Raw genomic sequence first — 23,939 nt, forward strand, 5'->3', positions numbered from 1 at the left:
CAGTTAGAGATAGCTTATCAAAGTATGTTATTTAGCTGCATCCGTAGAAATCCAACTGGAATCAAATTTCAAACCACCTTCAAATGTGGTTTTGATCCCATTTTCAAGAATTACAATTCATGTGTTGTTGTTTTTTTTATTGTTCAGATTTTCAAAAAATATGAGAAAAAGTGTATTTGAGCTGGTAGTCTGAACAAAGCTTAAAATGCTGCTCCATAAGTCTTTGCTTCTCCCAGGTGGGCAAAAACATTTGTTACTGCAGGTTTCAGCTTTGCTTTTCTTTTGTTAATTTTCTCCTCAGTTAAAGCAGCGCCTGAGTAACGCCAACGTGACTGGTGTCCAACTACGATGGAAAAAGCACGTAAATGGAAGTGTTTTCACCAAGGAACCAAATGGACGTGGCTGAAGAGATGAACGAATCAGAGGCTGTGTGACTTTAAACGTTTGCAAATGTGTGTTTAGTCATAGTGAAGTTCACAGAGTCAGACCGCTACCAACAAAGTTTGCAGCTTTACTTTTAGTTTGTGCATTGTTTTGGTTTTGCTGATTATTTTTGCTTTAAAGCAGCAACAAATGGCGTGGTAACAGTTTTTATCTATTTTTATGTAACATGTACTTACTGTCAAGTGCATGTTGATCACATACAAACAATACAATACAAAGTGAGACGGAACAATACCGGAGACAAAATTTATTTTACGTTGTAGCAAGAACATTTACTCGTAAAAACTGTAATTAACTTTGGTTTAAAACTGGTTCTTGTGATGAGGAGGAGGAGGATGATGATGATGATGATGATGATGATGATGATGATGAAGGTTCTAAAACTACTGGTACTGCAGTCATGGTGCAAACTGTTCAATACATGAAATGACATTAAGCCAGTTGATTTGTGTTTCGCAATATCCATACTATAGAGGAATAGGAGTACCATAATAAAGAATAAATCTGTAAAAGAATCAGGAAAAAAATTGTAAATGTATAGTGGAATAAATAAATATAAAGACAAATGATAAAGTTTTACAGAGTATTGCCTTTGTTCTTCCCAAATTGCTTTTGCTTTTCCCGTATTATTTGTACTTTTCCCGTATATCTTAGATTTTACTGTATTGTCTTTGCTTTTTCCATATTGTCTTAGATTTTCCCGTATTGTCTTTCTTTTACTTCATTTTTTTTTCATTTCCTGTATTGTCTTTACTTCACGTATTTATTTTCCTTTCCCCATATTGTCTTTGCTTTTCAAAAGCTAAAGTATTCAAACGAACGGTCATACTGAGATTAAATAACCAAACACAAGTCACAAACAAAGAAGGACGCTGTTTTGCATTCTGAGTAAGAAACATTTGCATGATCAGGATGTGACCTTCACCTGACCTGTTGGAGAGGATAAAGCTCAAATGCAATTATCCACTGACCAAACAACAGTTGGTAAGTTTCCTCTAAATTTCTAGCATCTCATCCAACCTGTAGAGGTTTTCTAATCGATTTATTGATTCTGAAAACTTTACAGCTACCCGTATACAGACAAATGCCAAAGTGTCTTTGGGCAAGACACTGTTGCTCTAGATGGCAGGTGAGTTGGTGGATGGGAGGCAAAGAGTAAAGCACTTTGAAATTAAGCTGATAAAAGTGCAGACTATTTGGGGCCATCCGTTTCTTAAAACCTGATAACATAATAACCTATAATAATAATAATAATAATAATAATAATAATAATATTAATAATGTTATCTCAACATGATCTGATATTTTCAAAGAGCTTCTTGTGATCTGGTCATTACCATAACTTTTTCAAAATTGTATTTTTGACTCTGGAAATATTGGAAAATACTGTAGATTTTGTCGTGTTAATACTGTAGTTATATGAATTGGCCACAAGAGAGCTCTGTTGTCTACGAGTTTAATCCTTGGATTTTGTTCATTTTGTTTTGACAGCTTTTTTGGGGGGTTTCTTGTCAAAATACATTCGATGTTGTGTTCGATCTTCTTATCAACATCACTTCTTGTAATAATGAATCAATACTGAGCAATTCACTATTGAGTGAGATAAATATAATTATATTATTATGAAATGTTTGGCTCCAGTCAACACCAAAGGTATTAATCACATTTAAACCACATCCCGCTTCAAGTAATTATTTGAACCTAAACTGTGTTTTTTGTGCCTGAATCAAATCAGATTTTAACCACAACATTGTCACACCAACAGTGATTGTACCAGATTTGGAAAGCACAGAGAAATGCCGGCCTGATCTCTCAGAAATACATGAAATGACCTCAACCTCTATTGCGTGGCACGTGAAATGAAACATTAGCTGCTGCCCCACCACATAATGTTGTCGTCAGAGGTCAGTTATTTCTGAGATAATTTTGAAACATAACTCTTAACCTTTCTTGAAGCTCTTAAATTATATTTACAGAAGAAAAACTGTTATATATTTTTACATACAATTACCAAATACAGCCAGAACAATTTTTCTTCGTGTCAAAAACTTACCTTATGTTATTTAGCAGGTGCATTCGCCCACAGTCCCACTACGCTTTTGTATTGAATGAAGGCATTTACCTCCAGTGCATGTAATTAAAAAGTATGTTTATTTGCTTTGTTTTTCCATAATGACATTACACAGTATTAAAAAACATAAAAATCAGAGGCAAAAAATACATCAATGCATTATACAAAAGTGTTTTTCTGAATAGAAAAGTTTGCGGTTATAAACTTTGTTTTATTTTTAATAGAACTGCTCAACAGTGTGTAAGTAACATTATAGAATTATTGTATCTCCATTAGCTTGACTTAGTTCACACAATACAAAAATCCCCAACAGAAAAAAGACCTAATCTACAAGAATTTAAAACCTAAAACCCGATCGCAGTGTCATTTGGTTTAACGATGCTTCTCTAACATTTGCCGCTCTTTTGTCCTATCTGTGTCAAAGTAGCTACGAGACAAATAGGAAGGCGCTGAATGTGAAGTGAACTTTGTGGCTACAGTCACATGTGAACTAAGAACAACATGTTTTGTGACATGTTTAGAGTTTGGCGCAGGTTTCTCTGCAGCTCTTCTCAGTCTCGAACTGGTTGCTGTTTCCTCGACAGCCTCCGAACCAGAACTGAGCGCAAGAATTAGCCGTGGCGTCGTAGTACCACTTCACCACGTAGTCCCGACACGGTCCTGGATCCAGAATCTGGCTGCAGCGCTCTGCAGGAAAACAGCAAAACACGACTGGCGTCAAAGATAACACCACTAAGAACGTACCGCTTGGCCAGCAGCTGCCATTGTAGTTATTAGAATTCATCTTGAGGGAACGTGAATGTGTTTATGGCATTTTATGCAATCCATCCAATAGTTGAAAAGGCGCTTCTCTAAAAACACAAAATGTGAATGTCATGGTGGAGCGAGAGGAAAGAAGTCAGAGGATCAATTATGTCATTCATCCTCTGAGGGCCATGCATGCTAGGGTTAGGGTTAACCTTAACTCAAACCCAAAATATGAGGCGTTAATTAGCAAGTGTCAATCATATTCTCATTCGAATCTTAGTAAAACATTAAACAATTTGTTGTTGTTTAAACCATAATAATTCAGATGAAAATGTATAAATGTTGGACTCAGCATCTTTACTTCAGCGCATGTGTCTTCATGTTTACACCAAGCGGCAACCAGCAGCGACGTCACCAATTGGTTTGTGAATGGACATTATGAAGCCTCGAGTTCAGATTTTGTCCGGCACCATTTTGCTAGTTCGGAGCAGTTTAGAGCAGGAAGTGACCATATTTGGGCGAGCTGGGGGATCTGATTGGAAACCCGGCGATACTACGTCCCGCCCAATAGCCGTAACCTGACTACACCACAGGCCTGTCAATCAAACAGACACACCCCACAAAAACACGGCTTTTTGAGGCTTATTTAATAATTAATGACGTGATTCATTTCAAATGAACTGGCAGAAAACTAATAAGAAGGAGCGACTTTAGCTAACAACACCGAGATAACTCGTGGAGAAATTTTATTGACTGCTGGAGGCTTTTTGGAGCCGACCTCTAGTGGCACCCGGTGGTATCGCAGCTTAAGGCACTTCCACATCGACCTGATATTTCAGAGCCGGAAGCTACGTCCACTTTTAGATACAGTCTACAATTTACCCTACCAATTTTTTTCATTTTTCTGAAATTTTATAATTTTATAATTTTCTGCAGATTTAGCAGTTACCTGAGTTGTCAGTGCCAGAGGGCAGCAGCGAAGGAGTCGGTGGAGTCGGTGGTGGAGTCTTCTCCTCAGGCGGGGCCTTCAGAGTGGGACCAGCTGGCCCCATGGCTCCAGTCATCACCGTGCGGCGAGTGGGGTTGTTCATCTCAAACTGTGGGAGGAACTCTGTTACCGGTCTGAAGGGCTCCCTGTCAAAGAACGGGAACCTCTGAATTTCTGAGGCAGTTCTGTCGTCCGTCTTGGGCCTCTGTGGAGTGACATTTTCCCCGTCGGGGGGCGATGCCGGAGGGCCTGGCTGTAACAGAGGAGCAAAGGCTTGTATCTAGTTCACTTCATCAAGGTGACACCAGAGCGAGCTCTATTCGCTGGGCGATGTCTCTGGGATGTGGTGGAAAGCAGCAACAACATGTGACATCTGTCCACACTTTAAAAACATCACTTAATTGTTTAGTTGTAACAACTGAACCTATTAATCAATTAACAAATTAGTTGCAAAATGATGATTTTTCTGTTGATCAGATCAATCGGACTTATTGCCTCAATTTTAGTTTGAACCACTTGTTGGACAACAAAAACATTCTGGGGAAGTTGGAAAGGCATTTCTCACTGTTTGCAGAATTTACCAACCAAACAATTCATTGATAAACCTAGAAAATGATTAATGATAAATTAATCCGTAAAGAAAATTAGCATTAGCTCTAGCCTGTGCAAAATGGTTAATAACTATCTCAATTCATGACAATCCTGATTTCATTTTACTATATCGATAATTAAAGATACCATATATGAGTACAATGACCACAGGGGCTATTTGTGTACTTTACTTTGTAATACTTAAAATAGTCCTCAATATACTTACAGTACATACTTTAACTTCAATAGCGTGTCGATCCCAGGAATTTTACTTTTAACAGAGTATGTTTACAGTGTGGTAAGCGTTTAATTGATCCAATAGGTGTTGGAGCGTTTCACTCAAATCTAAAAATGTCATCTTCAGAGAAGAAGGGTGATCAACAACGTTTTTCTGATCCATCATCCTCCAAATGTTGTGCCAATGGATCTAGTAAATGTTAAGATGTTTCAAATTGATAAATGGGAAATTGATCCAGTGGTGGCTCAAGAAGGAAAAGGTTAGAGGATTGCTGAGTTCATTAGAATGACTTGGTTATTGACAGAAGGTCAAAATTGTAAAAATGTTTTTGGTCCTCTCACCACCATCTGAACTCTCCTGAAATCTCCCGTGAAGGTGGGCGTGTCCGTGTCCGTCCTGTACGGCGGTTCTCGAACGTTGCTGGAGACCTCCGGGATTCCCAGAGAAAGTCCGGAGCTCGGGACGGTGCTGAACAAACGCCTCTCTCCGTCTTCACAGATATGACTCAGCAGTTTTCTCTCCAGAGCTGCAAAACCGGAAAACCACAACAGTCGATATACAGTTTTATACCGTCTGTGAAGATGCTCAGACCTGGCCGACTGAATCAAACAGACACGCCCACCAAATCCCAGCTTTTTGAATCTTATTTTATAATTAATAACAGGATTATTTTAGGATGGACGGCCAGAACACTAATCTGGAAGAATAACTTTAACCAATGACATACAGAAAACTTGTGGAGAAACTTTATTTGACTGAGAATTTTATGAGAGAAGTTGAATGGCAGTCTATGGGAACCTCCAGCTGGTATTGCAGTTTAACGCACCTCCGCATTGGCCTCATTTTTCGGAACCATAAGCTACATCTTAAAAAGTATGTACTGTTGCATGTGGTATATTGACAATCGGGGCATACTACGTCATCATAAAAATGCGTCTTGAACTTCAATCCTCTTGGTCGTATCTTTCGCGATCCGTAGCGCAACGTTTGTAGTAAAAGAAAAAAGGATGCGATATGGAACGAGTAGGCTTCCTATTATTGCCTCTTCTTCTGCTTCTTCCTTTTGCGGGAGGCACATCAGCGCCACCAACTGTCTCGGCGCTTCAGTAGATGTGACGTATCTTCTGCTGCGCAAAGGATTGTGGGTCAGAACAGCTCGAGTAGCGTGCTGGCCTGCAGACTGCAAAATACGACCGGATGTAGTCGGACAACCTGGTACTTTTGTTAAACTACGTTTAACGTAGCATGTATTGGGACGTACTAAATATTTTTTTGGCATACTAAATAGTATGGTAGTGTGGATACTGGAACGCAGGGTAAGAGTTAAATTCCTTAAAATGGTTCTTGGGTAAATGTACTTGGTTACCTTCCAACCCTGTACAACGAACTGGGTTTCCATTACTTCAGAAAATCTACAGAACTCCAATACTTTGCACACAAGAAAGCCACAATAAGAAATCCTAAACAAGCTGCCTGAATACCACCAGGTGATGAAACAGTCACCTGGAAGTGTTTTGAAGTCGTCGATGAGGAATACGTGGTCGCTGTCGGGATCGGAGGCCGTGAGGTGAAGCTCCTTCTTGAACTCTTTGTACAGCGGATCGCTTTCGTTCACCACCCCGATCACGAACATCTCGACGTTGCTTCCATGAGCTTCGGCGACCGCGCTCTCCAGACTGACCGAGTCCCTCTTGTCGGCCTGCCCATCCGTGATGATGATGGCCACCTTCCTCACACCTGCCCGCGCCGCCTTGAAAACCTGGTTGGCCTGCTGGATTGCACTGCCCGTAAACGTACCCTCGCCCAGGTAGATCATGGAGCGGACCGCGGATTTGATCTCGTCCCGGGTGGCTTCCTGTCCCAGGCTCACCACCACCGCGTTGTTGTGGCTGTAGAGGACCACGCCGACCCGCGTGGTTTCCCGGCTGACCGAGGCACGGTCGATCAGGGCATTCACAAAGTCTTTGATCACGTTGAAGTTTTCGGGGCCGACGCTCTCCGAGCTGTCGATCACAAAGACGAGGTCCAGCGGTGTTTGGCGGCATGCCACCCCACAACCTGGTGAGACAGAGCAGAGACACAACCAGGGTGGGGGTCAGCCGAACTTTAGAAACACCAGTGGGGAACTTTATTCAAGGAAAACAAAGACTCCAACGTAACTTTAATGGAAAACTTCAGAATTACTGACCCTCCTCTGACGGATTACTTACTGCATATGGTTCTCACTATTTTGATGATTTCATCTCTCTGGGAAAGACAGAGCAACATTTCAGAGGTTTTTATTTTATTTTAATCTGCTAATATTTTTCTTATCAATAACATTATCCATTATTTGTACAAAACTTTTTGGGGGATTTTTTCTTGGCAGAAAATGTTTGTGATTAAGTTGATTTAGCATTATTTTATTGAATGTTGATACTTACGGTAAGTCCGGGTTCTCCCTTCTGTCCAGCTCTGCCCTGTCATTTGAAACAAGTCGTTATTTCAGCGCTGTAGACATGCTGTCAGATTTACTTGAGATTGTGTTGGGTTGTTATTAATCAACAAGACATTCTGCAGCAAAAAGTGAACAAAAAGTAATTTGTTTGACAGCAAAATCTGGTACCAAAGCTCCGACGGCTCCAGGCTCCCCGAGTTCCCCTCGGTCTCCCTTTCTGCCTTTCTCTCCTCTGAAGCCTCGGTCCCCCTGCAGGAGGAAAGAAACGATCATTTCTTAAGCCTGTGTGGGGCTGCGAAAGCAAGGAGCATCCTGCCACCATTAAAAGAGCTCCTGCAGACATGCACAGACTGCAGCTGCAATTGAAAAACAAACCACTTTAGTGAGGATGTGATGTGAAGATATCAGATCTTTTGTATCCCTTAAACACAAACCAGTTTACTGATGTCACGTTTCTCAGTAGTTATACAGTCATCGCCATGGAGGCCTTACGTTTTTTTGGGTTCGTCCATCTGTACACACAACAGCTCTTGAGGGATTCTCTTTAAATTTGGCACAAACGTTCACTTGGACTCAAGGATGAACTGAAAAGATTTTACTGATCAAAGGTCACTGTGACGTCACGCTGCTCCCATTTTTGTGAGAACGCGATATCTCAGAAAGTCTGGAAAACAATGAAAGTTAACGGCCACTTGACTGGTTGGCTGAAGCCTACAACCACGAGGCGGTAATTCCAGTTTAAGCCTTGAATTTTTAGCTTCATCATTTTGATCGTTTAGCAATTATTACTCAGTTGCATAGACAACATCACCTTGTCCCCTTGCAGACCTTGTCCCGGAGGACCTCTGGGGCCAGGGATCCCCTGAAATCCCGGCTCCCCCTGGAAGAATTCAGCACATTTATTGTTAGGTTATAAAACAAGATGGAGCAAATAGAACAACATCTCCATGCCTGTTGTTTTTTTGTATAACCACTGTGCAAACAATGTGCTCTGATTTTATTATCGAGTACAGCAGCAGAGAATAGGAAAAAAAAAACTTCCACGAACATGTTTGAGCTTTTCTGAAAGGCGAAAAGTGATAATAAAGAAATCAGACGATAATATGAAGGAATATCATCGATTATCATTGATTAGTGAGCAACTTGAGGGCACAATAGTTATTCGTAAACAGCATAATAAACTCAGATGTCAGGTGATAGCGGTACCTTTTGTCCTTGTATGCCCTCTCCAGGTAACCCGTGTATACCAGGTGGTCCCATTTGGCCGACCGAACCCTACAAGATATCAACGGGAATTTCAAACCCTTTCACCGGCACTATATTAAAAGTAGCACAAAACAATGATTGTTTACAACAGAACTGATTACCTTGGTACCAATTAAACCAATTCCTGGTGGACCGGCAGGTCCAGGGGGGCCAGCCAAGCCTCTGTCGCCCTGAAAATATAAAACTGTTTTTAAATTGTTAAAACATTTTTAGATACTTGTTATTTTCTTAATAAATATTTAAAAAAGCACAATAAAGATAAGGAATAAAACAGCAAAACAAAGTGTAAATCAATCTGTGGCGTTCAATCAAATCCTCATTATCCATTATTGTTATATGATATATTTGGGTTTTTATTTTATTCTCACAAGGAAGGGCAGGTTTTGGAGAAATATTTGTAAAAAAATAAATAATTTTAGAATAATAATTATTGTTAATAAAATCAGCAGAAAAATTACAGAAACTTCTTCAACAGATATAAATAATATTGCTGTTTCATTGATGACATTCTTCTTGTTTTGTCCCTGAGAAACCATTACCTTTGGTCCAGGTAAACCAATGCCATCTGGTCCAGTCTCTCCTAGGAGACCAGGAGGCCCCGGAAGTCCCTAAGACACAGTTTTTAAACATGACACACAGAGCTGAGTGTGATAGGAGTTGTGAAATGACAAAGAAAGCCATGATATACATTTAATACTCACTGGAGGGCCGGAGAAACCTTCCCCTTTGAGTCCGGATGGTCCAGCAGGCCCTGCTGGCCCTCTGTCACCCTACAAAACCAAAACTTACTTAATTACTTACTTACTTTAAAGAGGGATCGTTGAAGAGTAAACTTGAACTGGACTCACCTTCGGTCCGGTTAAACCTTTCCCTGGCTCTCCCACAGCTCCGGCTGGACCTGGCAGACCCAGTTCTCCCTGACAAACACCAGCAGTGGATATATTGCTGGTGGTAAAAGTTACAATGACTTTAGTTGGCAAGACATGGGCTTACCTTGGCACCATGCATGCCCCTGCCTGGAGGTCCAGTTGGTCCTGGTGAACCCAAATTCCCTGGTTCCCCCTGAAAGAAAAGAAAACACTGATCAGACAACAATGGGGGACTTTAGTCAATTGAGGTTCTATTTGAACAATATAAGCGTATGCTCCGACACGAATATCGCAAGTCCAATTACATTTTTGCCAGTTCAACAGCGGATCATCTGGGAGCAAAGTAAGGCACATGGTTTGAAGGGCTTGTTTCTAGTTTCTTAATGAATCATAGATTTATTTTGGGGTAAAATGAAGAAAACCATTCTGAGTGTCATCTCCCATTTCCTTTGAAAACCTATAATTTCTACGGGACTTAACATTTTCTGAACCACTTAATTGTTAAAGAGCAGAACGTCATTTGAAATTCGCACAATTGTGTAAAAATGTGAAATGTTTCTGCCATGCATATACATACCTTTGTTCCCATTGGCCCAACAGGACCGACTGCACCTAGCTGGCCTCGGCTCCCCCTGTCCCCTCTGTTTCCCTGCCACAACATCACAAAACTGCTCTCTGAACAATCTCCAGAATCAAATGTGAGTTAGGCTTTAAGATAATCACTTCTCAGGAAATCATATAGGGATGATGGGATCTTAAAACTCACATAATACAGTGTATTAATCATTTTCTTTTTCATATATATATATATATATATATATATATATATACTCCATCAACGGTTACCTTCTCTCCAGGGACACCTTTACCAGGAGTCCCATCAGGTCCCCTGTGCCCCGGTAACCCGAGGTCACCCTGCCGTCATTTGAGAAGAAGTCAGTGAAGGAGAGAGAGGACAGATGGACTGGTAAGAAGTATTTCAAATACATTTTAACAAGATGAAACTGGACTCGGTGGAGTTACCTTTTGTCCCGGGGCTCCATCCTCTCCTGGCAGACCGGGAATACCTGCCAACCCCTCGGCTCCAGGGTCACCCTGAGAGAGGTAAATGACACGCAAGAGCATCGGACGGGTGCTGATTTAGAATTAAAAACAACATTGAACAAAAGCATGAAAGTAATATTGTAATTAAAACTGTGACAGTGATATGCGGTCCCTCGCACCTTCGCCCATCGGGGAGTCAGCATGACGGGGGTGGACGCAGCCATGGAGGTGACCATGCCTGATGCATGTGCCACGTTTCGGGAGGTCTTGAGCATCCTTTGACCTCAAACATCAACTTTATGTCAATGGCGAAACATTAAACTTTGTCGCATCGCCACAGCGACGCCCTTTGATGAAAGCACATGGGCTCGGACAATGTACATCCAAATTACAGCAACTTTAATGCTTTTGGGCGAAATGCTCAAAATTGCCGCCATGCCACAGACACACCGTTCGATGAAAACAAGTTTTCTTCATAACTTGTCATCCCAAAGGCCTTAAGACTGCACAGACCAAAATTCAAGTCGGTCCAATAAAATCTGTAGGAGAAGTTCGTTGAAGTACAACACATGCGAATCACCAAAATGGCGGACTTCCTGTTAAGTTTAGGTCATGGTGCCAATAGACCTTTTTTTTTTTTTCTTTTTCTTTTTTATCTCGGTATGATACACATGTCCACCGAATTTCATTAACTGTAACGAAAACAGCCTTGAGATCTCATTTTAGGGAGTGCTAGCGAGCCATTTTGCGATGCCGGTAGCCAAAACCTATAAAATACTTAAATTTCCACGAGGGCTGATTTTTCTGCAAAGTTTCATCAGCTTTTGAGCATATTAAAGCTGCCAAAAAGGCATTTTATTTGCCAGAACTATAATAATAATTGCTTGAATTATAAAACGCGGTCCTCGGGCCATAATTAGCCATGTATCCAAAAGTCACCTGAGAGGTGCATTTCCAATGGATGGACTTTCTCCAAGAAGTAGGAACCATTTAATATTTTTGTATACAAGAGTGAATCAAAAAGTTCCCAGACTGCACCTGTCGAGCGCAAATGGTGACATGCACAGAGCCCAGAGAAGCTATGACCTTGATGAGTAGTTACTCCGACTTACATCCAACCTGTTCCTTTAAAGTTAAACACTGCAGGGTGAGTGTGGGCGAGTAGTGCAGCTCTACTTACTTTGGGTCCCGGTTCTCCCACACCTTTGTCACCTGGCAGGCCAATCTCACCTGGGAGGCCCTGATTCCCCTGAAGGTAACATACACACAGTCAGTCGGGCTGATGCAGACATTGACAAATAAAAAGGAGAAAATAAATTTAAATGGCACGATTTGCCTTGTTTTTTTTTCTTTTCATTTTTTAACAAAACCTTTAAAAAAAAAAAAACTAACAATTGTTGTTTTCAACCCTGAATGTCCAAAATCCATTTGCTTCCACTGACGGTATAAATCTTTAAAAGCAAGTCACAACTATATTATGTGGTAAAGCCTTTTTTTTTTAGCAAACATTACTCTAACTGGTGTCAATTGTACTTGTCACTATTTTCTGTTGTGGATTGATAAATGTTTGTTGTGGTAGTGACATTATTAGGGACATTAGGGAACTTGTGTCTAACGAGGACAATCAAAGGAGGCAATTTGAAATGAAAATCAACTTTTTCACACAAAGTGGGCTGTAGTGGTCAGCTGTGATTTCAAACCAGAAGTAGTCAAAATCGCCTTGTCGTACAGAGAATCTTCGGGTATCCTCAGAAAGGGTAAGTTCTGATATGCGGTACGTTGTGAAACGGTCAGGACTAAGAGTAATTCAATCAAGAGTAGCAGGTGTGGAGATTGACGCAGAGCTGTACGCGGAGTGTAACAATGATTCAATTTGATGCAAATTTAAAGTAGAGTTTTACTGCAACTCTTCGTCACACAGACAAGATACTGACGTCATTGGAAAGCTCAAATTCTGCAGTTTCATATGAGATGTGCTGCACCTGTACATATAGGGGTTTTAAGGGTCGATGGACTTCTCTGTACTATCTCACCTTAGGTCCCGTTATTCCAACACCCGGAGCTCCTCTGGGTCCTGCAGGTCCAACTGGGCCCTGATCCCCCTAAGAGAAAGAAGATTAAGTTAAAAGTGCCTTAAACTGCAATACCACCGAGTGCGACTAGAGGTTGGCTTTAAAAAGCACCGGTTTCCATAGACTCTCATTCAACTTCTCTCATGTAATTATCAGTCAATGAAAATTTTTCCACAAATTCCCTGTATGTCATTCGCTAAATTTACTCGTCCAGATTAGTTTTCTGGCGGTCCATCTGAAAATAATCCTGTTATTAATTGCAGAATAAACTTTAAGACGCCGTGTTTTGGGGGAAGTGTCCGTTTGATTGACAGGCCTGTGGTGCAGTCAGGTTACAGCTATCGGTGGGCGGGACGTAGTAACTTCCTGCTCCAAATCGCTCAGAACTAGCAGGATGGTGCCGGCCAAATTCTGAACTCGAGGCTTCGTAACGGCCGTTCACAAACCAACGGATGATGTCACTGCTGGTTGCTGCTTGCTTCATACAGGTGTCCAATGGTGTGTGTGTGTATGTGTTGTTAAGAGTGCCACTCCTTCCAGTGTACGGATCATTAATGCAGTTCTTACCTTTTCTCCTTGAAGTCCTAAACCAGGAGCCCCAACTGGACCACCAATCCCAGGCGGCCCATGATTGCCCTGAGAGAAGAAATACCTTGATGAAAGACCCAGCTCTGTACCATCAGACATGGACGTGAAATTTTCCTCAGGTTGAGCAAACGTTTAGTCACCTTGTCACCTTTGACCCCAACACCAGGAAGTCCACGATTGCCCCTTGGACCATCATATCCCCGATCACCCTAAAACAAAGAAAGGTAATTCTGATATGAACCTGTCCAACTTTCAAATGTCATGTTTTTAAATGTTAAATTTCTGGTTTTACACACATGCAGTGTTGTATGCTTCTTATTTTTATAAATCAGTCAGTTCTGCTTTGCATAATGAAAAACCCAAATTGTCATGGTCAATTATTTACCTGCAGGCAAAACAAAGCCCACTCATACCTGATCGGTCGACAGACTACAAACTAAAACCAGAACACTTCCAGTACCCAAATCTTCTACCATTCACCACATATTCTGCACTCGTGTGCTGAAATCTGTTTATAAGGAATGACGTTTTTAACCACCCAAAGACCTTACTCACCTTCGGTCCTGGAAACCCTTCTCCAGGAGGTCCAGTGTTTCCTTGTGTTCCAGGTGCTCCTTGGGATCCCTGGAACAAACGCAACTTTTGATAAAAAATCAATGTGAAATTTGTGCCGGATGACATTGACCCAGTGGCAGCAGGGGTCGCAAAACTTTGAATTCCCATGAGAACCCTGGAAACAGATGTCAGTAACGGTACGCTGACAATGTTGTAATGCATTGTAAAACCACATGGAGGTGAAGGAAAATAAATATCATACTGTATATCTGCTGCTTAGGAAGAATGTGTTTCAGTTGGCAGTAAGGGCGTATTTGTACATAATAATGGAGTCACGCTGGTTATCCTTATACTCACTGGTAGTCCTGGTTCTCCAACCCCCACACGACCAGTGGGACCTGGTCTGCCCTGAATGCCCTTTTCACCCTGTAAGCAGTACACAACTTAAATCATCTTCCAGTAAAAAAAAAAAAATAAAAATAAAAAAATAAAAAAAAAAGTGACAATATTTATTATTTCTCTTGCACTTAAAAGCAGTTTATTCTCACACTTGTGGAGGGGAAAATTATTTAATTAAGATAAGATAAGATAAGATAAGATGAGGTAAGATAAGATAAGATAAGATAAGATAAGATAAGATAAGATAAGATAAGATAAGATAAGATAAGATAAGATAAGAGTTTATTAATCCTGCAGTGGGGACATTTTGTTGTAACAACAGCTCAAGAATACAGTTAGAAAAAAAGAAAAGTATACAGGGAGACAAAATTAATAATAATAATAATAAAAGAAATGTTGGGGGGAAAACTGTAAAATAAAATATAAACCAATGTATAAAAACACACACGTAAGCTATATACACAAAATAAATAAATACACCTTGATATGTATAGAAAAATGTAAAGAAAAACATAATTATTGCACACAAATAAGACTTTCTAATTAAACCATCTTTATTGTTGCTAGAAATGCTTTAAAAATACTCATCAACTTTTGACGAGTCCATCAGATGGTCGCTGCAGAAAAAAGCACTAAAGTTTTGTTATTTATTTGCTAATTTGATTCAACAAAACCTCTCAGCAATGAAAGTGAAAAATATTGTTTAGGCACGAATTTGATTTAATTAAGATTATATGACTGTACAGGATGTTGTTTTCTTTACGGTAATAATGAAATAAATGTGTCACCTTGGTTCCTGGGAATCCGATACCAAAGTCTCCCGGGGGTCCAGATGCACCGTCGGGCCCTCGGTCTCCCTGTGACCAGAAAAACAAGTTCAGAGGTTTGTGTTGAAGGTGATGGCAGCTCAACACGTCAACAGAAATTACAGAAATTTGGTGACCGTTCAGTAAAGGTGCCATCTCATCCCAGTCGATCATCGTCAAGGGTTGTGGTCGGTAGATTTTCAGATTCTAAATACAACCCAGTCGGGCCGAAGAGCAGAAAATTATAATGGAGATGATTCTTATATGTGGTTACAAATATGTATGCATGTTTTGCTATCTTGTTTGTGGCATTTTAAGTTCAGTGATATCTGATTAAAAAACAAAAAAACAAAACACTATGCTTCTCTTTGATATAATTAAGTTTCAGCCCTTTATGGCTTTTTAGAAATGTAGAACTGCACTTTACTTCCTTTGTAAAACTTCTAGATTAATATGTCGACTTTTTGTGAATGTACTATAAATCCTATGAAATTTCATCTGGATAAAGACATCTTTGTTAAAAAACTGCAGGGCAGCATCTTATTAGCCTCAGTCACATATTTTAAAGGTCATTTCTATGTTGCCTTTTTTTTTTTTTAAACTGATACGTGACAAAACAGACATTGTGAGGGAAAGTGTATCGGAAACAGTGCATGTGAATGATGGTGTGTCACCAACAAGTCCTCCAACACATACGACCACACAGATATATTCTTCCCACCCTTAAATACGACTCGCAGTGTTTCCTAAATTAGCCCGAATGGTTATGTTAAACCATAAAAACCACTTGTTTAGGAAAAGGTTAATGGTTTGGGTTAAAACATACACTGTAAATAAAAGTGTTCGTAGCTTCCACGTCTGAAAAATAAGGCCGATGCGGTAGTGTCTTAAGCTGCAGTACCATCGGGTGCCACTAGATGTCGGCTCCAAAAAGCTTCCAGCTCCATCGACTCCCATTCAATTTGTCTCGTAAAATTCTAAGTCAATAAAATGCCTACATGAGTTATCTCGTGTTTCTTGCCGTCCATCTGAAAATAATCCCGTCATTATAAAAAAATAAACTTAAAAAAGCTGTGTTTTTGGGGGCGTGTCTATTTGATTGACAGGCCTGAGTTCCAATCAGATCAAGTCAGATCCAACCCTCTCTCTCCTCTCAGCTTGCCCAAATATGGTCTCTTCCTGCTCCAAACCACTCGGGACTAGCAAAATGGCGCCGGTCAAATTCTGAACTCGAGGCTTCATAACAGCTGTTCACAAACCAACGGGTGACGCCACTGGATTGGGTTAACTTCAAATGTGCTCTGCATTAAAGTTATTACTTCTTTACAGTTATGCAACTTTCGTAACTGCGATACCTGTGCGGTCGGTACACCAGATTGTCTTTATTTTTACGCCCACTAGAGGCCGCTTCACTTTAAAAACGTATAACTTTATTCCCATAATGTTGTTCCTTTTTTTTCTCATAAACATAGTATATCATTCTCATAAGATTACTACTTTTGAAAATTGAAATTTTGACTTTGTTCTCCGAACAAGACAATTTTATTTGGTCTTTCTCAGTAAATATCATGACTTTCTCCTCAAAATAAATCCTAAAACTCCGGCTTCAAGTGAGACCAAAGCTGCTTAAGCTTGCTAGCTAGATATTGTGGGATGCAAGGGGTTGAAAATAAATACACAAAACTTATATAATGATATAGTTTCAGGGCTTTTAGGTTGCATTTGTATTGCTGTCTGCCACAGTGTCTTGTTTGAACACAGCCACTGGGGGGCATCAGAGTAGTCCAAAATTTTCAGAATTCAGTACATGGAGTGACATCAACTACATGTGATGAGATTTTTTTTCGTGCTTGTAATTGACTAAACTAACTGTTGTTGCTGGAAACTAGCAAAGTACAAATTATCTGACATGTTAAATGCATCTTGATCTATTTCAGAAACCTACTTTATCTCCCGCCGGGCCCTCGGGACCGATGTCTCCCGGTGGTCCCATCACCCCCTGCGAAACAAATGAACATCCCTTTTATGCAACATACAAATATTCCTAAATTTGATCTATTTTAGGATCTGCTGGTGTTGCACAACCATCTGCGACTATTCACACACAAAAAAAAAGAAATTGGAGCCCAGCAGCACATACCAATCACGTATGATTATAAAGGAAGCTCCCATGATGTATGATCAATCTGCAGGTCAAAGTCAACCCACCACCACTGAATGAAAAATACGGATTAACATCAACATTCATGGCTTTCATGCCCGAAAAATAATACGGTTATACTGACACTGTGCCAGAAGCAGAGAGGAGGAAGAGTGGTGCTGGGCGGCCAAGTCCCTGCACTAATCCCACCACACAAAGTCTGTTCCTGCAAAAGAATAATATCCTGCAAGCCTGGATTCACAGCTTTGGATAGCCACATTAGTATCAGGATTACCCATAATCCAATATTCACATTCCATTAGTGCAGAGACGAATAAAAGACAGATTCCACTTTCATTTTTCATATTGTAGGGAGAGCGGACTGTCTGATGTCGATGTATCGTGTGGTCTGTGTAGCAATATGGATGTATGGCAGTGCACTGTATATCCAGGGGTATGACGGATGAGAGGTGGAAGTGACAGAAATTCAAATATGACAAAACCAAAATCATAAAATGTCTCCTGAATTGAAAAACTGGTCTGGATTTAAATGCCAAATGGTAATTTGCTATCATCAATCTCATGATAAAGTAGTACAGAAAAAACCCAAACAGTCTTTGAAGGTTTACCAAAGTTTAGTTATGATATTTGGTACTAATCTAAGACACTTTAAAGTCTACAGCTTTGTTAGCATCTTTGTGAGGCTGTACTGAGACACAGAGGTGATATGAGCGAAATGCTAACAATGACAAATCTCAAAAATGACAAATTCGTCCTGGTGATGATGGTAGAAAAAAAAAAAAAAAAAAAGGCAAGGGTTTACCAAAAGTTATCAGACCACATTTCAGGACAATCCATCAAACAGTTGTTGCAACATTTCACTTAAAACCACAAAAGTCCAAAGTTCCCCAAGTCGCTAGAATTCATCCTCCAGTAATCACGCAACCTTGGTATCACGGGAAAGCGTGTAATACACACGTAAGTCCACTAAACAATAACATGTCGGTGTCAGGTTTTGAATAGCCGATGCACGAAAAGTAAGGTGCTGAGGGTTGGACACAAAAATCACACGGTCATGGTTTGGAAAAGGTCGCAGTTTGGGTTTAAAGTAAGTCATTTTATCTTCGTATGTTATGTACGTCGTGTAAGTTACTTAACCTACGTTGGGGAGTTGACTATGTTATGTTTTGTACGCAATTTACTTAAGTCACTTAAAAGAAATTCACTTTGACTTTTGCTTTCTCTTTAACAGCCATCATCCTTGTTAGACAAGCGTGTACTTTTCATGGCTATGCGAGGCAAAACGTCCTCTAGAGGACTGATGGGTGTATTACAAGCTTTGGTGCGATACCAGGCCAAACTATGAATGTCTTTCAGGTCTCTGTCATCATGTAGATGTCGAGATGTTTGACAAAGTAAAAAATTATCACTCACTCAGGAAAGACGTACGAAACTTCAATTTGGGGGATTTTAAAATGATCAAACCGAGATTCGTAACTGCCACTGTTCAATTACAAAAAGACAACTGGGACAGCTGACCCCTCTACCTCTTTTCCTTTTGGTCCTTGTGGTCCTGGAGTTCCCTCAGGTCCCTGCAAAATTACACGTAAGTTATTACAAAGATAAAATCTGCGGTATTGTTTGAAATACTTAAGTAAATATTGGCCGCACCGTGTCACCCTTTTCCCCAGGTGTGCCACAATCTCCACTTTCCCCCTGCAAGATCAATCACACCTTTAGACCCTGCGGTGATTTCTGAATGAAATGAATGAGAATAAAGCAGGTGATAGCAGCTTAAAGTCACTCACCTTGTTGCCCTTATAACCTGGACGGCCCTGTAAAAGTTTTAAAATCTGTGTTTTATCCAATGACGACCATGTTACTTGTGCAAAAATATGGAAAAAATGTTTACCTCCGGACCGTCACTTCCTGGTCGACCATTCAAGCCAGGCTCCCCCTTTTTAAAAAGAGGTCAATTTACAATGAGCTGCATAGAATTAGAGAACTAAAACATTTCAAATAAATAATAATCTCTGTGTCGTGTTTTACCCTCGATCCTTTTGATCCCGGTGGCCCTCTGAAGCCCAGGTCTCCTTTTCTACCCTGGAAATAGTAAAAGTGTAAAGATGAAGAAATACAGATCAGCTCCTACCGAATGTTTATCCTAAAATGCAGAAAAATGTGGCTTCATGTTTGAAACTCATCCGTTACGACGACGACGGTGTGTTCTTTATTCTGAAAACTCACAGGACTTCCTGGAGGGCCTCGCTCTCCTCTTTCACACAAACACACTTGGGCCTGTGGACACTGACGAAGAGAACAATAAAAATTGAGTGCAACTGTTTCCGATAGTTAATAAGTGAGGTAAAAATGCTTAATTTGCGTGCAAAAACTTACCCCTTCAAATGCAACTGCACGCTGGATGCAAAACATAGAGACAGAAAATGTCAGTTACAGGTTCAGTACAGTGTTGATCACTGACAGTAGAGATCAATAAATATCTGGTCAGGGCCTGATTAACCTCTAACTTTGTTGTTGGACCTCTTTTAACTCACACTATACTATAATGTATCAAAGCCAAGCAACACTCTAGAGCTGAAACGATTGGTAAACAGTAAATACATTGGCAGCAAAATTTATACTAGAGGAATAATTTAAGTTTCACCAAAAATAACCCGGTACCAGATTCTCACTGTGAATATTGACTAGTTTCCCATTTTCTAAGATCACAAATGCAATATTTTGTTTTTGTTTTATTGTTGATGAGACTTAAAACACAATCTAAGTGTGTTCACTTTGGCTTCACAGAATAATTATGGACCTTTTAAACATGAAATAGTGTATTTCTTTTAAAAGAAAATAGTTAGCAGATGCTCTGATGATTACAAATAATTGTTGATTACAGCCTTACAGCCTTTCTGTGATGAACAATATAACCTTCAGATAATAATTACTTAAAGACGCACCAAACAATATAAACAATCTGATTGACGACAAGTTTACAAAAATGCTAAAACAGAATATAAACTGTAATAACTCAAGTTTTTTTTATTAATTTGACAAGACGGAGGCCACAAGATGGAGGACGAAACTTTTTCGTAAACGTATAAATTAATCAGATTACATAGACCCAGATTAGGCTTTTGGGGCAGCTGTGGTGTTGGTACCAACTGAGCAAAGCCCACCAGTAATCGAGCTCTGTGTTTGTTACAACCTTAGTTCCTGCTAGAGATCGACTTCTATCGTCTTTCGTGCGAATTTCAAATTTGAGTGAATAATATCACACATCTTTGGAAAGCAGAACAAGCCCCGCCAGTCTCTCAGACAGACGCTGACCTCCTGCAGATATATTTGACATTTCTGTGTGGTGTGGAAAATGCAAAGCAGGCAGGGAAAGCACCCCAATGCAGACACAACTCTGTGACTTCAGACTTTGAACCCGTTGAGAGGACAGAGTGTGCAGAAACCGCATGGAACCCCCAAGAATTGGCACGATTTCGTCCCAACCAGAAACAACAGCTTATCATTTTCACACCTTTAACCAAACAAAATGGAGAAAATGAGTCACTACAGTTGGCTTTATCACTTTAGACGGAATAATGAAGTATCTGCTAGACTGTCTGCACGAAGGAGGTCAAATACTGTGGCATTTATCGATCATTTCATCAAAAGCCAGTGGGCAGTCGAGATAAACAGTAGAGAAATGCTTTTTCGATTTATGTTTTTTTTTTTTTTTTTTATCTGCGAAACTAAAGTTTGATTTGTGCTGCATTTCTATCGTTCTTTCATTTAAATATATATAAATACACTAACTGCGACACAATAAGGCGAGGCGCTGATGTTTTTTGTGTCAGCGCAGGTTCGACCTTTCCCGGTTGCGCCGACTGTCGCTTGCAGCTTGGTAACTTGTATCAATATGACGCTCGTATTAGCGTCTGCACAGCCACTCTGAAGGGCGGACCAACCAGCGACTAGTGTCTGTGGTTGACCGTGTTTGCCCCGCCCCTCCTTCACTGTGATTGGACAGCTGATGTCACCTGAGCTCATCCCCTTACCATCTCTTTGAGCAGCTTCTCCTCCAGTTGAGAGTCCAGAAGACTTTGGACAAACTGCTGAGCCGGCGTGCTGGCGATGGCCCGCAGCTTGGCGTTATTCAGACTCTGCTGGGCGATATCCGACAACCCTACAGCGAAGAACTTTATGCCGTGACCTTTGGCCTCCGCAGTGGCCGCTAACACGTCAGGGTTGCGGGGATGATCGACTCCGTCGGTCATCAGCACTGCGACCCGGACGCTGTCCACCGGCGTCTCCTGCACCAGCAGCTGGGAGGCGTTGGTGATGGCGTAGGTGGTGTAGGTGCCGTGGCCAATGTAGTTCATGGCGCTGACCTGACCGTGGAACGAGTCCAAGTCTTTCCAGGCTGAGAATCTCTGCTCTACGGACACGGAGCTGCTGTACTGAAGCGCGGCCATCCGCACCCTCAGCGTCCAGCCAGAAACCTGCAGCATGGCGAGGCGGGTGGTGAAGCTCAACACGAAGGCCTTCTGCTTCTCAAACAGGAATATTTTTGCGCTCTCAGAGCTGTCGAGGATGAAGGCCACCTCCAGTGAACACGTCAGACCTGTTGGAGAGTGATGTCGGAAAAACTCAAGTTAGAGAAAGATCTCAACTCCATCACAAGTCACAGCATGTCATATCATTTTAAGAGTGCTATTTAAAGAGTGTTGTCCATATAGACCAGTTTACATCCTATTTATCAAACAAAACTTTCACTGTAGTTTCGCTGCCTCTTCTGTGACCCCTCTGATCTGTGGTGTTCCCCAAGGCTCCATCCTTGGCCCATTGCTGCTCTGTATATATATATATATATATATATATATATATTTATATATATATGTAGATAGATAGATATAGATATATCTACATGTCCCATTAAAAATCCGTGAACTAGGAATTTTTCACTGTTCCATGACATTTAATAAACTCATTACTTAATTGATATTGATATTAATTGAAAAAATATCAATCGATTAACGACTACTGAAAATAAGAAAAATAATTGCAACCTTAGCATGCATTGCTATCTACTTTGTCGTTTTTGTTACCAACACTGGGCGGAGCCAAAGCCTAACATTTTCAAATTGGGGTGGCTTTAAACACACTGAACTCCTTCACTTCACTTGAATGGCCATTGGACCAGAATTAGTGGAGTTTGTTTTCAGTGCTGCGTGGGGAAATAAATGTGCAGTAACCACATCAGGATCACAATAAAAAAAAAAAAAAAGCAACTTTAACTGGTAAACTCCACGACACTACCGCCCTCAAGTCAGCGAGACGAACCAGATTTATTTAGGTTAGGTTTGGGATTATTATTATCATTTCAGCATCATTCCCATTCTGTATGCTGTATCTGGTTGGTTATAATTGCGAGCTAGAATGGGGAAATGATGGAGATAAGTTGAAAACACAACTATACATTGTTATTGTTATTGTTCAAATGTAAGATCACCATGGGCCCACCATGACCTGGATGTACTGGATTTCGGGGGATAAATTACGGGAATAAAAAAAAAAAAAAAAAGCAGAACTGAATATAAAACAAAACAGACACAGCACGGATCACTTCAGAACTTCTCAGGTTTGTTTTCGTGAACAACATGGACCTTGAAGTTTGATGACTCAGCTACTCCACTGGCCTGATTGTTTTACCTCTGCTACACCCACTGGGATCCACCGACTGACCTCCACCACCAACATGTGGAGACCTCATATACAGAATTACCATTTCCGCCGTCGTCGTGCAGCCTGTAGTTGTTCCTGCGTCCCGTCTTTCTTCTCTGGCCGGTGGCCTCGTGCACCAGAGCCAACAGCAGAAGGCAGAGCCCCACTCCTCTGCTCAGGTTTCCCTTCTGCAACATTTCCATCCTAAAGCAGTGAAAGCAAGTCGGACAGCACGTCACAAGAAAAACAATGAAACGCATCAAGATACACTACATGCAGAGCACAAAATATTCTGTCGTTTTCATACGATCTTTCCTGTTTTTTTTCGTGTTACTATCATGCACCCGGCTCACCACACCCAAACATGGCTGAGGGATCTGTGTAAATGTACTTTCACAGTTCACATAGAAATGATAATATCGTTACTTGCTTAAATGATACTGTTCCTACTACCCATAATGCACTTTTATAAAATCCCTACAGTATTTAAGGCCCAAAAATAATAATGCAGAATAATTTGTGCAAACACTAATTTGTCTAAACAAAATTCAAATCCTGCAACCTTTGAAGAAAACTAATGAAACTGAGTTCATGCACAACATATCTAACCTCTCCCTCATGATTTGTCTAAGCCGCAGTACACGCATTAAAGTTGTCATTCAAACTGCAACATGAAGCCACAAGTAAGTAAATGAGGAGCATGCAAAAAAAAAAAAAAAAAAAAAAAAAAAAAAGGAAATCCAAATGCAAAGAGTTTTTTCTTATTTTTTTTTTTTTTTTTTTACCTAGAATCTTATTTAGCTGCAGCCGGTGCTTGTAGTCCAGTGAGCTGTGGCTGTTTGGGAGGCATTTCAGTGTGGAATCGGGTCCCAGAGACAAACTGAGGAGCATGAAGATGAGCTGATGTGTTGTGTGTGTAGCCTGGAGGCTCTGGGGCCGCTCCAACACTTCCCGCTCTGCTCC

The 23,939-nt window shown here is 40.6% G+C and overlaps 1 protein-coding gene across 1 annotated transcript; it reads right to left on the reverse strand.

Moving 5' to 3' along the window:
• Positions 1-2,653: 2,653 nt before the first annotated feature.
• LOC138213728 (collagen alpha-1(XXVIII) chain-like) lies at positions 2,654-23,885 on the reverse strand. Its single transcript, XM_069174981.1, has 35 exons — positions 23,762-23,885; positions 23,038-23,180; positions 21,311-21,876; positions 19,653-19,673; positions 19,503-19,562; positions 19,305-19,358; positions 19,168-19,212; positions 19,064-19,090; positions 18,927-18,971; positions 18,803-18,847; positions 17,061-17,114; positions 15,098-15,166; positions 14,268-14,336; positions 13,911-13,979; positions 13,496-13,564; positions 13,335-13,403; positions 12,729-12,797; positions 11,876-11,944; positions 10,675-10,746; positions 10,498-10,566; positions 10,229-10,300; positions 9,776-9,844; positions 9,631-9,699; positions 9,484-9,552; positions 9,322-9,390; positions 8,884-8,952; positions 8,723-8,791; positions 8,328-8,396; positions 7,685-7,765; positions 7,503-7,538; positions 7,290-7,326; positions 6,583-7,137; positions 5,421-5,605; positions 4,212-4,503; positions 2,654-3,202 (listed from the first exon to the last, which is right to left on the reverse strand). Exons 2-35 carry the CDS (start codon positions 23,177-23,179, stop codon positions 3,033-3,035), a joined length of 3,594 nt encoding a protein of 1,197 aa, XP_069031082.1. The 5' UTR covers position 23,180; positions 23,762-23,885; the 3' UTR covers positions 2,654-3,032.
• Between the last annotated feature and the right edge of the window lie 54 nt (positions 23,886-23,939).

The sequence above is a fragment of the Embiotoca jacksoni genome, unplaced genomic scaffold, assembly GCF_022577435.1.
Source record: "Embiotoca jacksoni isolate LCO1_2020_lvr unplaced genomic scaffold, fEmbJac1.0.p SCAF_63, whole genome shotgun sequence".
In the NCBI taxonomy this organism is placed as follows: Eukaryota; Metazoa; Chordata; class Actinopteri; family Embiotocidae; genus Embiotoca; species Embiotoca jacksoni.

Excerpts from the sequence above, each read along its gene's own strand:
- LOC138213728 (XM_069174981.1), bottom strand. The coding sequence starts at position 23,179 with ATGGAAATGTTGCAGAAGGGAAACCTGAGCAGAGGAGTGGGGCTCTGC. Across the intron at positions 19,563-19,652 it reads GTGCAGTTGCATTTGAAGGG|TGTCCACAGGCCCAAGTGTG; the intron begins GTAAGTTTTTGC and ends TCTCTTCGTCAG. Across the intron at positions 7,138-7,289 it reads AATAGTGAGAACCATATGCA|GTTGTGGGGTGGCATGCCGC; the intron begins GTAAGTAATCCG and ends CTGTCTCACCAG.